The sequence below is a fragment of the Micropterus dolomieu genome, linkage group LG13 (genome assembly GCF_021292245.1).
Source record: "Micropterus dolomieu isolate WLL.071019.BEF.003 ecotype Adirondacks linkage group LG13, ASM2129224v1, whole genome shotgun sequence".
In the NCBI taxonomy this organism is placed as follows: Eukaryota; Metazoa; Chordata; class Actinopteri; order Centrarchiformes; family Centrarchidae; genus Micropterus; species Micropterus dolomieu.
In genome coordinates, this window is record NC_060162.1 from 496,063 (window position 1) to 509,665 (window position 13,603).

Consider the following 13,603-nt stretch of genomic DNA (forward strand, 5'->3'; position numbering starts at 1 on the left):
AACTGCTATATTGTGAATTTCATAGGTTCTTAAAATGTTTGTGATGCACATGCCCCCGCGGGGGCGGGGGGTTCGCGGGAGCGCGCAAAGCTGCCCTTTATTAACTACTTGTCTATATTGTTTTGTTCATAGTGTGTATATTAGTGTTGTCTATACTGTAGTCTGTGTCTGATTTTATTATTGTGATTTTGTATTTTTGTATAAGTAAGCACAATTGTGAGCAATGTACAATCCTGAGTCAGATTCCTCGTATGTGTACACATACCTGGCAATAAAACTCATCCGGGGTTGGAACGTTACGTAATAAGAGTCTGTCTTTTTTGTGTGCTTAATCTGGTCTGTCTTCATCAGGCTACACCAATGAGCATAACTAGTAAAATGCAGACTGCTAATACACTGTTAGCTTGAATATTTACAGTAAGGCAGAAGGCTGGAGGAGTTTTTAACACCTGTGTCCATTTTAATAATAGTATTGGTCTTTTATATTAATTGTTTATGTAATCACATCAATCTGACACACACACACTTTTCAGTCTTAATTCTAATGTTGTAAATTGTCACATCATGTAGTAAAATGGGATGCATTTCAAAAATACAAAAAAAAAACAGTTTCTGTAAAAACGTTAGTATTACTCACAATGCCATGGTAACAGCTTCACAGCAGCTTGGGGATAGTGCAGCTTATTAGTTCTCTGGATGAAAGAAAATCACGTCAGTGACTTTTTGTCAGTTGCACTGCTGTTACACGGCCACATCCACACACATTTTAAAATCAAACAAAGTGGCTTGTAAAGTGTGGGGGGGTCAGGGGACCTCTACCTCTATGGCAGTAGCCAAGGAGGAAGTCAGGTGATGTATTGTAAATAGCAAGAAAGTCCATGTAAGGAGGTGGATGGGTGGGTCAAATCCAAGGCATTCACACAGGATAATGGTGTTCGGTGCCCATGTGAAACCAAGTAAATGTTGAGTGATATTGAGTTTTAAGTTAAAGAGTGTTACTGACTTCTGTCACGGAAGTGAAGTCACATGATTTGACTAACATAACATACTTACTGTAACCCAAACTACGATATTTTACCAAACCTAGCCAAGTAGTTTTGTTGTGGTTAAATTAATTTGAAAATGTGCTACTTTGGCCTGATCCAGCTGCCTCTCTCTGTCTATAGTTAATCACCAGGCTGGAGTCTTGCTTAATGTTCTAAATCTGATTGGTTACAAGTCGCAAATAATAGCCTATCAACACTCTTGATGAGAAATTTGCTCCAGTGAACAGCGGAGCTGTGTTGAAGGGAAGGCAGCCGATATTACTGAAGCTGCAATAAACTTCACAATCTGATGATCTAACTATGATGACAAGCAGCCCAATGTCCACGTTACACCAGCGAGCATGCCTGAACACACTACGGGGTTTCACTTTATGACACTCACTTTAGTGATGGATTTTAAATCACTCTCTCTCCCCTTACCCACTCACTGTACCTGAGAGTTAAACACAGCATGCATCTGTGTTTTCTGCGTTTTCACTGCAGCTCTGCATCGCGATGTAACGCCCCATATTTATTACTTTAATAATAAACAGGGGGAGAAAACTATTTTAAACTGGGAGGGTATTTTCATGAGGAAAAAAAACAACCCCCTCCTCTGTTTTTTACAAAAATCAGACCCTGAGTCTATATATTAAAAAAGTCCATTAAGACTCTTCAGCTGATCCAGAATGCTGCAGCACGTGTTCTGACAGGAACCAGGAAAAGAGATCACATTTCTCCTGTTTTAGCTTCTTTGCATTGGCTTCCAGTAAAATCCAGAATAGAATTTAAAATCATTCTTCTCACCTACAAAGCTCTTAATGGTCAGGCACCATCTTATCTTAAAGAGCTCATAGTACCTTACTAAAAAGATGTTCAGTTTCTCTCAGGCTTCCAGCATTATTGGAAAATAAAATAAATTCTTAATTACATTTCAACTCATTTAATTTCTAAATGTGAGGAAATAATAGAGGTAGATTCAGCATATTATTAGATTTGTTTTAAAGATGCAAATATGTAAATAACAACTGAGTAACATAGAAATGCAAATAGTTAACTGTGTAAACATATATATATTATAAAATATATATGAATTAACTTACCTTCTAAGTCTTACACAAACAAGTATTTCATCGTTCCTGTTTCAAAGTGTTCTCACCTGTTGGTTTCACGAAGATCACTAAAGCTGAGGAGGCAGACAGAGAAGAGAGCAGTGAGTTTATATCAGCAGAGAGGGTGGACGCCCTGTGATCACATGACTTCACAGAAACAGTCTCTGAGACAGACAGACAGCTGAGGTCACTTCTTAGTAGAACTCTGAGTAGAATATGAACTGTGGTCTTTTTTTAATGTATTTTTTATTTCACTGTTGTTGAAAGTTGCTTTTAGGGTTTTTGTTGTTGCATGATTTCAGAGAAACAATGTGACTTTAAATAATCAGTAACAATAAAGTCAAGGGAGGGAGGAGAGTTTGCTTTGATTAGATAAGATATACATGGATTGATCCTCGAGGAGTAATTCAGGTATTGCAGCAGCGGCTACATCAAAAAAGTAGTAGCAGGTGGTCATGTCTGCTTAAGTTTGTGGATTTGGAGTCAGACTATCAGATTGATAATTTGGTTTACAACATTTTGACTGTTTTCTGTCCCTCAACATATTACTCACAAGTTTCTAAATGTGTGAATCACAAAAATCGAATTATACATCCTACCGTTTACGGTGGTTAAGTGTCCCACAAAGCACCTGATAAAGTCCTACTAAACTACATATGTCAGGTAATCTCACAGTGTGCACACTGAAGTTTCCTACTAATAATATGAAGTATCTTGTTCCAGTTAATACGTCATCTACTTGTAGCTAGTGGTGGAAGAAGTACTCAATTTTCACACTTAAAGGCAGGGTAGGCAAGTTGTTTCTAAAAACACTTTTTGTCATATATACTGTCTTTATTCACCAATGCATATTAAAAAGTTATGTGCTCTGAAATAGAGCATATAAAAATCAGCTGTCTGTAGTCCTCTCAGGGCTGCAGTAAACACAGCCACTCGTCAATGATTGGCTGGGTGACCAGCCCTGCTGCTACAGGAGCTGCCCACATGTGCGCTCTTGTAGTGTAATTGGTGTCACGTGTTGCAAAACAGCTTTCTTAACCGAACTTTGTCGCCGGCATCAGCTTGTTTACTGCCAATCACATGTATATGGTGGATAGAATGCCTTGAGTCACAGTTGTCGCAGCACCAATAGTTCCTGAAGGCACCATGACTGAGGAGAGTCTTCTGCCTTCTTTGTTAGGGTGTCACTCATGATTCCACGGCCCTCTCAGTTGAAACCACGCCTCCTCTGCAAAATCAGGGCCAAAAGTCTGAAACTGAAAAAAATAAGGTTTGAAGGTGTAAAAAAATAGCTTTGATTCTGAAAACATCAAAAGTGGAACTGAAAAAAATAAGTCCTCAAATATCAAAATTTATAAAAGTGAAAAGTGAAAATAATTTATTCAAAATAATTCCTGAATTAAATCAACATTTTATTTAAACTGAAAACAAAACACTTAAACACTTTTTTTTTAAATACATGTTTGTATTTTTCAAGTTTAAGACCAAAATTTAAATGTTTAATTACAAGTTTTAGTTTTTCTATTAGTTTTTTTTCAAATGAACAAAACATTTGGCCCTAATTTAGCGCCGTATTGCTGCAGCTGAGTTATAAAACAGCAACGCAGCTGAGAGCTGTATTTGCTGACACTGACATTAGGAAAGAAAATGTAGGTGTAGACATCGCCGGTTCAGTTATTCACCACCTAGGTTTATTGTTATACTATGTTTACACCTATCTTTACCTCTAATTAACTAACAACCAGTGTCAGATTTTTTTATTTTGTTTAAAGTTGCTGAAACACAATTTGACATCATGTCTAACTGTTCTGATAATGCTAACCGCTTAGGTTCAGGTGAAATGGTTTTCCACAAGGGACCCCTCCCAGTTAATGTTCAAATAAATAAATATATATAAAATAAAATCATATTTTCACAAGAATATTTGTTTATTTAGTCTGACCCTGTTGACAAAGCAAAAACAGTGATGGTGTGCAGGAGCCAGACATACCTATGAGCACATTGAGCTTGTGAGGCTCCAGCTGGTCCTTTGAGGTTTTCGTGGCTTCTAAGCCTTCTGAGTGAGTGGATGGAATTATTTGTGTGTCAGTTAGTGACATTACATCTTACACCCTGCTAGGATTAAACCTCTGTATTGTCCTAAAGGATCAGGAGAACAGTTGCATATCTTCCAGAAATAGCAACTCAGTATCACAACTCTGTGTCTCAGTGCTCCACACTGCTACACTACAAACTGTCTGTGGCTGCCTGACTGAACTGCCTTGTTACTCTGTCCTGGGTCTGGAAGATCAACCATGTGTGGTGCATGGAAACACTGTAGTCTGGATGTTCACAGTAAAGGAATATTTAGTTTTTAGAACCCTAAAATGGAAAGATCAGTGTAATAGGACAGAACATTCATCAACATCCTCAGATATTTTTATTGAACAGGGCTTTGTTGTTCTCTAACAGGACTTCTGTGTCTACATTACTCACCAGGTCAATGTACATGACACAGATGAGCCGATGGCTGAAGCAGAGCTGTAGTTAGTTGTTGTAATCAGTAAACAATAAAAAAGTAATAACAATATTGATGGATTACATTTATATAGTACTTTATTTTTGACATTCAAAGGGCTTAGGGGGAAACACCAGAGAAACTTTGAGACAAGTACACTGTCCTCTGTTACTACCAACACCGGCTCAGAGGTGGATCAAATCGGGCTGCCCTTTCCAGCTCGGTACCTTTCACACAGCGCAGCGAGCCGCCATATTGGCGTAATAATTCCTGAAAATTCGGCAGTGTGAAAGCGCCTAATAATGCTGTCACCGTGGAAGCTCTAACATGCAAAACAACATACATGTTATGAGTCTAACACGAACTACACGTTTGTGTAGTGTAACTGATGGAAAAGGGAAAATGTGTATCAGCCTGTTGTTACCGCAGCTGTTAGCTACCTGTTGCTAACAGTTAGCTAGCCAACTCGTTACTGATTAAAACTCGGTCTTTTTAAACCTATCCAATAATAACACAACATGCTAGCTTGATAGTGAGTACTAACAGTTCACAGTCCTAAACAGAGCAAGGCTTCTGACAAAGCAGTTTTTAGATGTTTATATTGCAAAACTCTACCAGCTACCAGCAGTCAGTCCTCTACTGACTGCTGGTACTGGCTCACTGTCTGCAGTATGTTCCTGCACTGACAGGCTGATCCAGCATCTACTCTACTGACAAACTTCAGCATAGCTCCTGTAAATTAGATATTTTCTATATACCGTATTAATGTTATCAGCTGCATCAGGCCCATTCAAACTGCTCCTCCTGGTTTCCTTCAATACATTTTCAAATATAAAAACTATTTATAAAATGACTGGGTATATGTGATGCTTATTATTTACTGAGATGTGAATCTATATTGCCCAGTCTGTCCAAATCAACATTTTAATATTCAATGAGAATCCACTGCTTCCCATCATGCATTAGTCCAGAGTTGTAACTAAACTTCACTGCCTTGTTTTTAAATGATGTATGAGACATCAAACCAAGACACAGAGACACAAGACACGTACACTTTTAATTGTGGTTACATCGCACAGTTTTATAAATGAGACCCCAGGTCCTTATTCCAGAGTTTGAAGAATTGATCTGAAATGTTTTTACATATTGCTCATTTCAATATCCACCTAAATATGTTGACATGTCTTCAAACTCTCCAGTTTGTGACCTCAGTAATGGTTACACTGTGCATGTGGGTGTGTTTTAATAAGTGCAGGCTGGCTGCTCTTTGTTTCATTGCAGATGTTGTTAAATTTACACATATTATAAAACTGAGTAATTATGAGGAAATGACAGCTGCATTTGAACATTGACATTTATAGTGCCATAACCCAATCATATAATCACTGATTTCTCAATTCTGGTTTGATAAACAACAATAAACTATATTTCGCAACCCTTCATCTGATAAACTGACTTGATTGGTCATTCATATAGGTGGTGAAGAAGTTTCAAGAGAAGATCTGGAGGGACGATCTGGTGTTTGTGCAGTGCAAGCTAAATATTTTACTGGTATTGTTTTGTGTCTTGCATCTACACAGTGTGTGTTGAAAAGAAGAAAGCTGCTGCTCATTTCACCAGAGTAAAGCTGAGTACCAACTCAGTTCATGAGGTGAAGACTTTACTGGCATTCCTGATCACACACCTTTTGTGATGCAGGTTTGTGCTTTATGTCAGTCACAAACACAAGATTGTGACTGAATGGTGAATTTAGCTGTTTTTTTGATGAGTGGGGAAAAGAGGCCCTACGGAGATCCAATATTCATCCAAAAAGAGTTATTGTAACACAACTAAAAACAATCTATCCAGTCCAGGACCACTTCCGAATTATAAATATCTGGGTCATGAGCAAGGAAACTAAAAAAGAAGGAAGGGCATTACATCTTAATAGCAACATTGTAATGCTGTGCTTGGTGCCAGTTCATTTGAAGCCTATGGAAGAAGCTGTCATGGTTTTAGTTTCCATGTCTTGTGTTTCTACTGTTCAGCCTTGTTTGTTCTTTGATTTTTATTGCTTTTATGTTTGGTCTCGTTCTGTTTTCACCATCCCGTCCTCATGTCTTAATGCTGTGTCTAAGTGTTTTTGTCCTGTGTTTCCCGTTTATTCATTCATGCATATATTTTGGTCTGTGTACTTTCGGGTGTTCGTCTCGTGTCAAGGTACGGTTTTGTCTATGAGTGCCCCGTCTGTTCAGTCAGTGTGTTCTGCCTTGTTTTGTTTTAATCTGAAGTGGTCTGTGTTTCCTTTCTTCGGGTGATATACACCATGGTGTGGTATATCCCATACCCTGCCGTCGCTCCGTTCCAGATTCTCAGTTGGTACCTTCTCTGTATTGCCCTTGGAGATGATGTCATTCATAAATGCTGTGTAGGTAATGAACACCTTATGCCCCTTCCTAGGTTTAACTTGAAACTACAAAGAGTGTACAGTCTTTGTCACTGGCCCCAGTGAGACCACTGGATTGAACAGAGGTCAGAGAATTTCTCACTGCTGTCTCCTTTGGTTTGCACTAAATTAATTTCTTTCTCTTTTGGATGAATGTGGAGTACAGTAGGGTGCTTCAGACTGCATACTTTGCATGAGAGACGCTTCCTACAGTCTCGACTCATGTGCCCAATGCACAAACAGCCAAAACACAGACCATGTTCCTTTAAGAAAGTAATCTTCTCTTTATGCACCCTCTTTTCCAACTGGTGGCACAGATCCAATGTGTGCTCACCTCCACAAAACACCACAAGCCTTCATACCAGATGAACTTCTCTCCTTGAAGTTTGTTCCAGGTTCAACTTTCCTTTTCCACTATTGCGATAGTTGGTAGCAAAGCTACTCCCCTTGGCTCTAGAACAAGGCTCAAACCTAGATTTTCTTGCATCCTTGTTTGCTGTTGTTGATGGTGCAGTTTTCTGTGCATTCCCAAAATGCTCCTGTAGCAAAGCCTTAGCCTTGCCATATCCTCCGTCATGTGCCATATGTTGACAGCTTCTGACAAGCTCCCTTGGCTGCCCCCTGGTGTACTGTTCATGGAAGTACAAGCAGTCTTTGGGATTGTCAGCCTTCTCTTCGATGCTGTGTTCAAAAGCCCTCATGAAGGAGTGATATTGCAAAGGATCACCGTCAAAAACCTGAATGTCTCTTTTAGGCAGAAATGAAAGAGAATGTTGCTGAACCAACAAAGCAGTTATATAATTTTGTTTTTCCAAAACCGTAATTATTTGACTTTGATCACTGCTGCTTGTCACCAGTGTTGCCAATTGATGACTCCTGTGCTGAAACAGTCTCTTGATGTCCCATGACTTCTGGACGTCCTGACGATGTAGGTTGAGGTTGTGGTGGTTGAATAATATTTCCACTTGAGGTTTTGTAACCAAGAAATGTGGATTGGGCTGTCCAAGTATTGGGATATTTGTATCAGGTACAAAAGCTTTTGCATCAGCACTAAGTGTTTTGGCTTTCCTTTGTCTCCTTTCTAGATAAGAATTCATGCTATTGAACTTCACAGATAGAGACCCTCCTGAGCCTCTCAGCACATTCACTTTGGCCAATGATGCGGCTATTTCCTCTTCAAGTCCAAACTCCTCCCGTTTTTTCCTTAGCTGCTCCTCTTGTTCTTCTAATGCATGTTTGACCTTAATAGTCTTTGTCTTGCAATGAGAGCAGCCATATCTGCTTCTGCTTTAATGCGTGATGATGATGTTGTTGAGGCACTGGACCTTGTTCCAGCCGAGCTCCGCCTACTATCAGAAGCTTTACTTCCTGTGTTTGACACACTATCACTTGGATTAATTTCATCATGTGTGACAGAAGCTTGAACATTTTGCCCAGAGTGATTTGAAACATTAGACTCATTATCATTATGATGTTCATCCAACTTGTGCATTGATTCCTTTTGTGATACAAATATAGGAGCATCATTTGTGACAACATGAGCAATAGTACGGCTTGCTTCTCTCCCTGTTTCAGAAAGCCATCCTTTTGCATCCTCCATAAATCCATTGTGGCATTTTAATACGTTCACAAAACAAACCATTCATTTTGTTTTTCCTGTTCCTCTTCAGGAAGTCTGAAGTGGAGCTCGGGTCTTTATCCTCCGAGCTCCAATACAGCGGAGCTCCAAACGTTTCCGTGTTTCCTCTGATATCCAAAGAGTTCCGTTGTGATCCGCGGAATCCGTGATAAACAGCTCGTTTCCGTAGAACAACACTCTGATTTAATACATTTCTGTTGACTAAATATAGCGGCTGTAGACAACGCAAAACAAAATTTGCAGCCGCGAGGGACTAAACACTGAGAGACTGAAAACAAAAAATAAGTTCAAGCATTTATTACACTTCAACACATAAAAAATACAACTGGCAGTTACCAAGTCATAAAAATTGCTGTGTGAGTGCGAAAGTGCGTGATTGCGAGTGCGTTCAACAGAAAGTGTTCGCTCCCAGGCTCACCCCCTCTCTCTGTCAAAGCCCAAAAAAACCCCAGGTGAACAGGTGAAGCAAACAAATAGACCATTATCACATTATCGCCTATAACCCTGGTGGAAATGCCCACCACCTACAATCCGAGTGCAGTGAATAATATGAATGAGACCATAAACATAGAATACATGGGAGACTCACAGGTGGCTCCTACATCTGTGTTTCGAGTGTTCCCGTCTGTCCCTGTGTTTGTTATTGCCCCATGCTCAGTCTCCTGGCTCCCGCTCAGCTGCCTATTAGGGCCTAAAGTTACTAGAGGTGTTTGAGGTTAACACAAGCTCCGCTGTTTTTCCCCACTGACTTGTCCTCCACCCTGCAGACAAAGATGTTTCACCTGGACATGAAGGACCACTTCGTGTCACAGCTTTGTATCAGCCATCTGCAGCAGAGTCCCAGTCCACTGGCTCACACCACAAGCTGGAAATTACAGCTACAGCTGATTCAGTAACCTCTGGATCCACTCAGGACTTTTTCTCTCACTTAGACATAATTGACAATTCATTAGAGGCTTGTATTTTGTCTTGCAGAGTTTCCATATGATCTATAATTGTTATATTTTGGTCAATATATTATGCATATAAAGAGGCCAGAGGTGCAGTCTGACAGAGAAGCTGCTTGTCTTTTATTTTCACCATATATAATTGCTGCTGTTGCACCTGAATTTCCTCTAATGCAGTCTTATCTTAACAAGTATACATGATCATACAGCCTATGCACAGTTTCTATGATCATGTGTTGTGCTATACCTTATTTGCTCCCACTGGTGGCTGCTGCTGAAATTAGAAAGATATTATGACTAATTTGCTGCCAATTCACAGCCACATTTTTATTAATGACTACATTTCAGTTATTTAGTTATGATTACGTAGTTTGTAATTTGTTCTGCTGTCTTTGGAAGAATTTGCTAATTTGTAGACGCAGCGAAATAAAAGTGGAAATAGGCATAATGTTTCATTATACTTCCAATTTTAAGATAATAAAATGTTGTAAAATTCTATTCTAAATGTTCTTCAATTATGTATAGAAACTTCCTACACCAGGTAATGACAGATAGAGACAGCAATGTCACCTCACAAGGCCTGACCTGCACACATTAATTTGACATGTCATTTTTTCATCCTAAAAACAAGTCTTTAAATATTTGTAAGAAATACAGTCCACTCCAAAAGTATTGGAGTGGTAAGGCACATTCCTTTGTTTTTGTTGTTCACTGAAGACATTTGGGTTTAAGATAAAAAGATGAGTATGAGACAAGATGGTATTATAAATGATAAATGATGATAGTCCTCCCTCCAGCCCTGCTCACTTCCTCTGCTTGCTTTCATGGCAGTGTGCTGGCACCTCTCTAAATCCCCAATCCTAAATGGCTAAATGACTAAATGCCCAATCCTAAATACAAAATTCCCTATCCTAAATACCAAATTTATTGTCGACTTCGACTTTTAGTTTTAATTCTGACCAAATAATCCCTCCATACTCGAGAAACCCCCCACGTCCCCTCTGAAACGAAAGCGGATGCAAAAGTACCAACGAGAGTGGGAGAAATCAGATAGCCTACTTGATGAGTATCGAGCCAAACTGTGAGGCAGTGTGATGATTAAATAAAACATACTAATTTTCTAATTCATAACTGTGCTGCCTATTTGTTAAGAAATATTGTGTAATGTATAAATGAATCACATGCCTACATTATGGTATGATTTGACACACTTGAAGTAAGTGCGCAAGGCCAAGGAGTAACCGAACGGCAGGCGTGTGTACTGGTACTGCGCGTCGCAGAAAGAGAACCGCAGGAACTTCCTGTGTTCTGGGATGACTGGAACGTAAAAGTCCTTCAGGTCTCCCTGGCGCACACACTCCAGCACCTGTTTTACTGTCAACATGCGAAAAGGTCTCTCCATAATCACTTTGTTGAACAGCGACAGAAGTAACAGGAGTAGAACCCCTGATTCTCCTGCCTTAGAGGTACCCTGGAGCTCCTAAAGCTCTGCCTGGAGGGTGGCAATCCTGGAAAACCACGACTATCCTGGTGCAGGGGAAGAGGATGGCACCTGTGACCGCGGTGGATCAGGCTGTCCATCCATCTGTCCATCGAGCAGGACACGAGCCAGTAGCGCTGCCCCTGCCAGCGTTGCGGGAGGGGGGGGGGGCCTTCCGCAACCCATAAGGGGCCCCCCTCGAAAGGGTCAGACGCCAGCCACGGGGGGGCCTGGCAGGCAGCAACCCCATGCTCCACCGAGTAAGCTAGCTCTGCTCCTGGCGGGGCTGAAGGACCCAACATGCGCTGTCATGCAGGAAGAAGCACCTCCCTGAGTGACGGGCAGGCGTGAATCACCCAGAACCAAACGGCAGAGCCAGGCTGCATAAAGGCCATCCGGCCAGCTGCAGCCAGTCCGCGTGATGTGGAGGAATTGTGTGGGATGGCATAGACACAGTGGCAGGCCGAGAGAGAAGAAATGATCTGCTTGTGACATGGGAGCCGGGCTGCATGAAGGCCATCCGGGCCAGCTGCAGAGTGGGGAGAAATGGGGGAGACAGCTATTGACTCAGCTGAGACAGTGGCGGGCGAGGAAACTGCTCTTTAGGGCTCTGTTTGTGTTGTAATGCAAAACAGTTGGTCTCAACATAGAAAGTGCCACCACAACATCCAAATTCATCTGTCAATATAGAACCCATAAAGAAAGGTACGTTACGTCACTGTGGCTTTTTAGCTAACTTATGGGCTGGTCAGACGCATAGAAAGCTAGCGTTAAGTTTAAGCTACACAGAGTTGCAAATTTAGTAGGAACACAGCTAAAATGAATGCAGTTGAAAACACTGGTTCTATAATAAACCTTAGCTTCATTAATGTTATAATATTTAGTATTGATTTAAACTATTTTAGAGAGCTTTTTAACTGTGTGTTCATTTTGTTTGACTGCAGTTTGGTGCTGTTGTAAATTTATGTTAAAACCTCAACATTCCTGGTGGTAACAGGTCTTGATGACAGCTTTCACTATGTGCACACAACTGCTAAGATACACCATTTGAAAGCTAAAAATCCTTGTGATTCGACTAATGCAAACTATTTCAAGATAGAATCACCATAGAGGGTAAAATCAGCGTTTCTGTCAGACCAACAATCAAAATTGACGGGACTCACCTTTGAAGCCTTATAGTAACTTAATCCAAAGATCGATTATATTCTAACAAAAATGGTCTTGTTACGTTGTCAAAGGTCCAGACGAGCAAATCCAGAAAAAGGTTTAGTCCAAAACAAATTATTCCATCAATAAGTCCCCGGGCTATGCTACTGCATTGTTTCATATTTGTCGGCAGATGTGGCTAGTATGTCATTATAACAGTAATAACTCCAGATTGGATGTAAACAAATGCGATATATTGTATTAAAATTAGCTGCTGAACTAATTCGACCCAATAGGAGCTCACATGTCCCTTTCAAAGCCTACAACAATTGACAAAAGCCCGCACTGGAGAAAGTGCCAGCCCCTATTATTTCGTGGGTAGGCCAAGCCAACTGGAGCCGATGACTGGCACTTTGTGCAGCCAATAAAATTCTGAAAATAACCATATCCAGCTTTAAGTTCATGATCTACCAGCAAAAAAATACATCTGTGTCAAGCTATCGGCTAATACGGAGTGATGCAGCAGCAGCCACTTGCCGCCAAGGAGCGGTGGAGTTTTTGAAAAAAATACGCTAGAGCATAGCCTTTGTATTGGATCAGCCAGTGTGGATTTGTTCATTTTATATCAAATAAATCTGGAGATCCCAAATTCTTTTCTCTCCCTGAAAGAAAGAGGAGGGGGGGGTTGAGATTTCAACCCTTAACAGACAGCTGAAGTAACTCCAAAGGAGGGTCTGAAAGGTTTGCTTACCCCTAAGTGCTGTTTTGGGCAGTTCGATTGTAAAACTTGCCACCTTTGGTGCAGCCGAGATAAGACTCGGTGCCTGACTGTTAAAGTGCACTAACACTAACCAGAAAATAACTTTCTCCTGAATAGCCAATCAGAACTCTTTTGGAAGGAGGGCAGGAAACCCAAAACTGCCCCTCCACACATGTAACCATAATTAAATAATCTTTGTTAAGTTACTAAACAGGTCTCTCCACTCCATTAGAGTAGTTATATTACTGTGTTGTTGCTATTGAAAAGAGGAATCCATATAGGTTAATTTTGCAGTGTTTTAATCTTCAGCAATGATCCCTGACGCTCTTTCAAGTCATGTCTATGAAGATTCTCAGTCATCCAGGTCATAGTTATCCAACGAAGGTTAAAATGAAGGGCAACTGGACTTGGTTGAAGCTACTGGAAGACGTTTTGTCCCTCATCCAAACGACTTCTTCAGTTCTGACTGACTGGCAGGGAAACTCAGCTATTTAACCTCAGTGGGGTCGTTGGCCCGGGTCATCGATACCGCTGGTTCGTTAGTGTTCCTTGTTGCTGTGACGACAGTCGTT

The 13,603-nt window shown here is 40.6% G+C and overlaps 1 protein-coding gene across 1 annotated transcript in view; it reads right to left on the reverse strand.

The window, feature by feature from the left end:
- The window catches only part of LOC123982167, a 28,862-nt gene extending 17,815 nt beyond the window's left edge, over window positions 1–11,047 (reverse strand). Inside the window, exon 1 of the mRNA XM_046067588.1 lies at window positions 10,857–11,047. Coding sequence (XP_045923544.1) covers window positions 10,857–11,047 — 191 coding nt within the window. The remainder of the gene's footprint in view (window positions 1–10,856) is intronic.
- Between the last annotated feature and the right edge of the window lie 2,556 nt (window positions 11,048–13,603).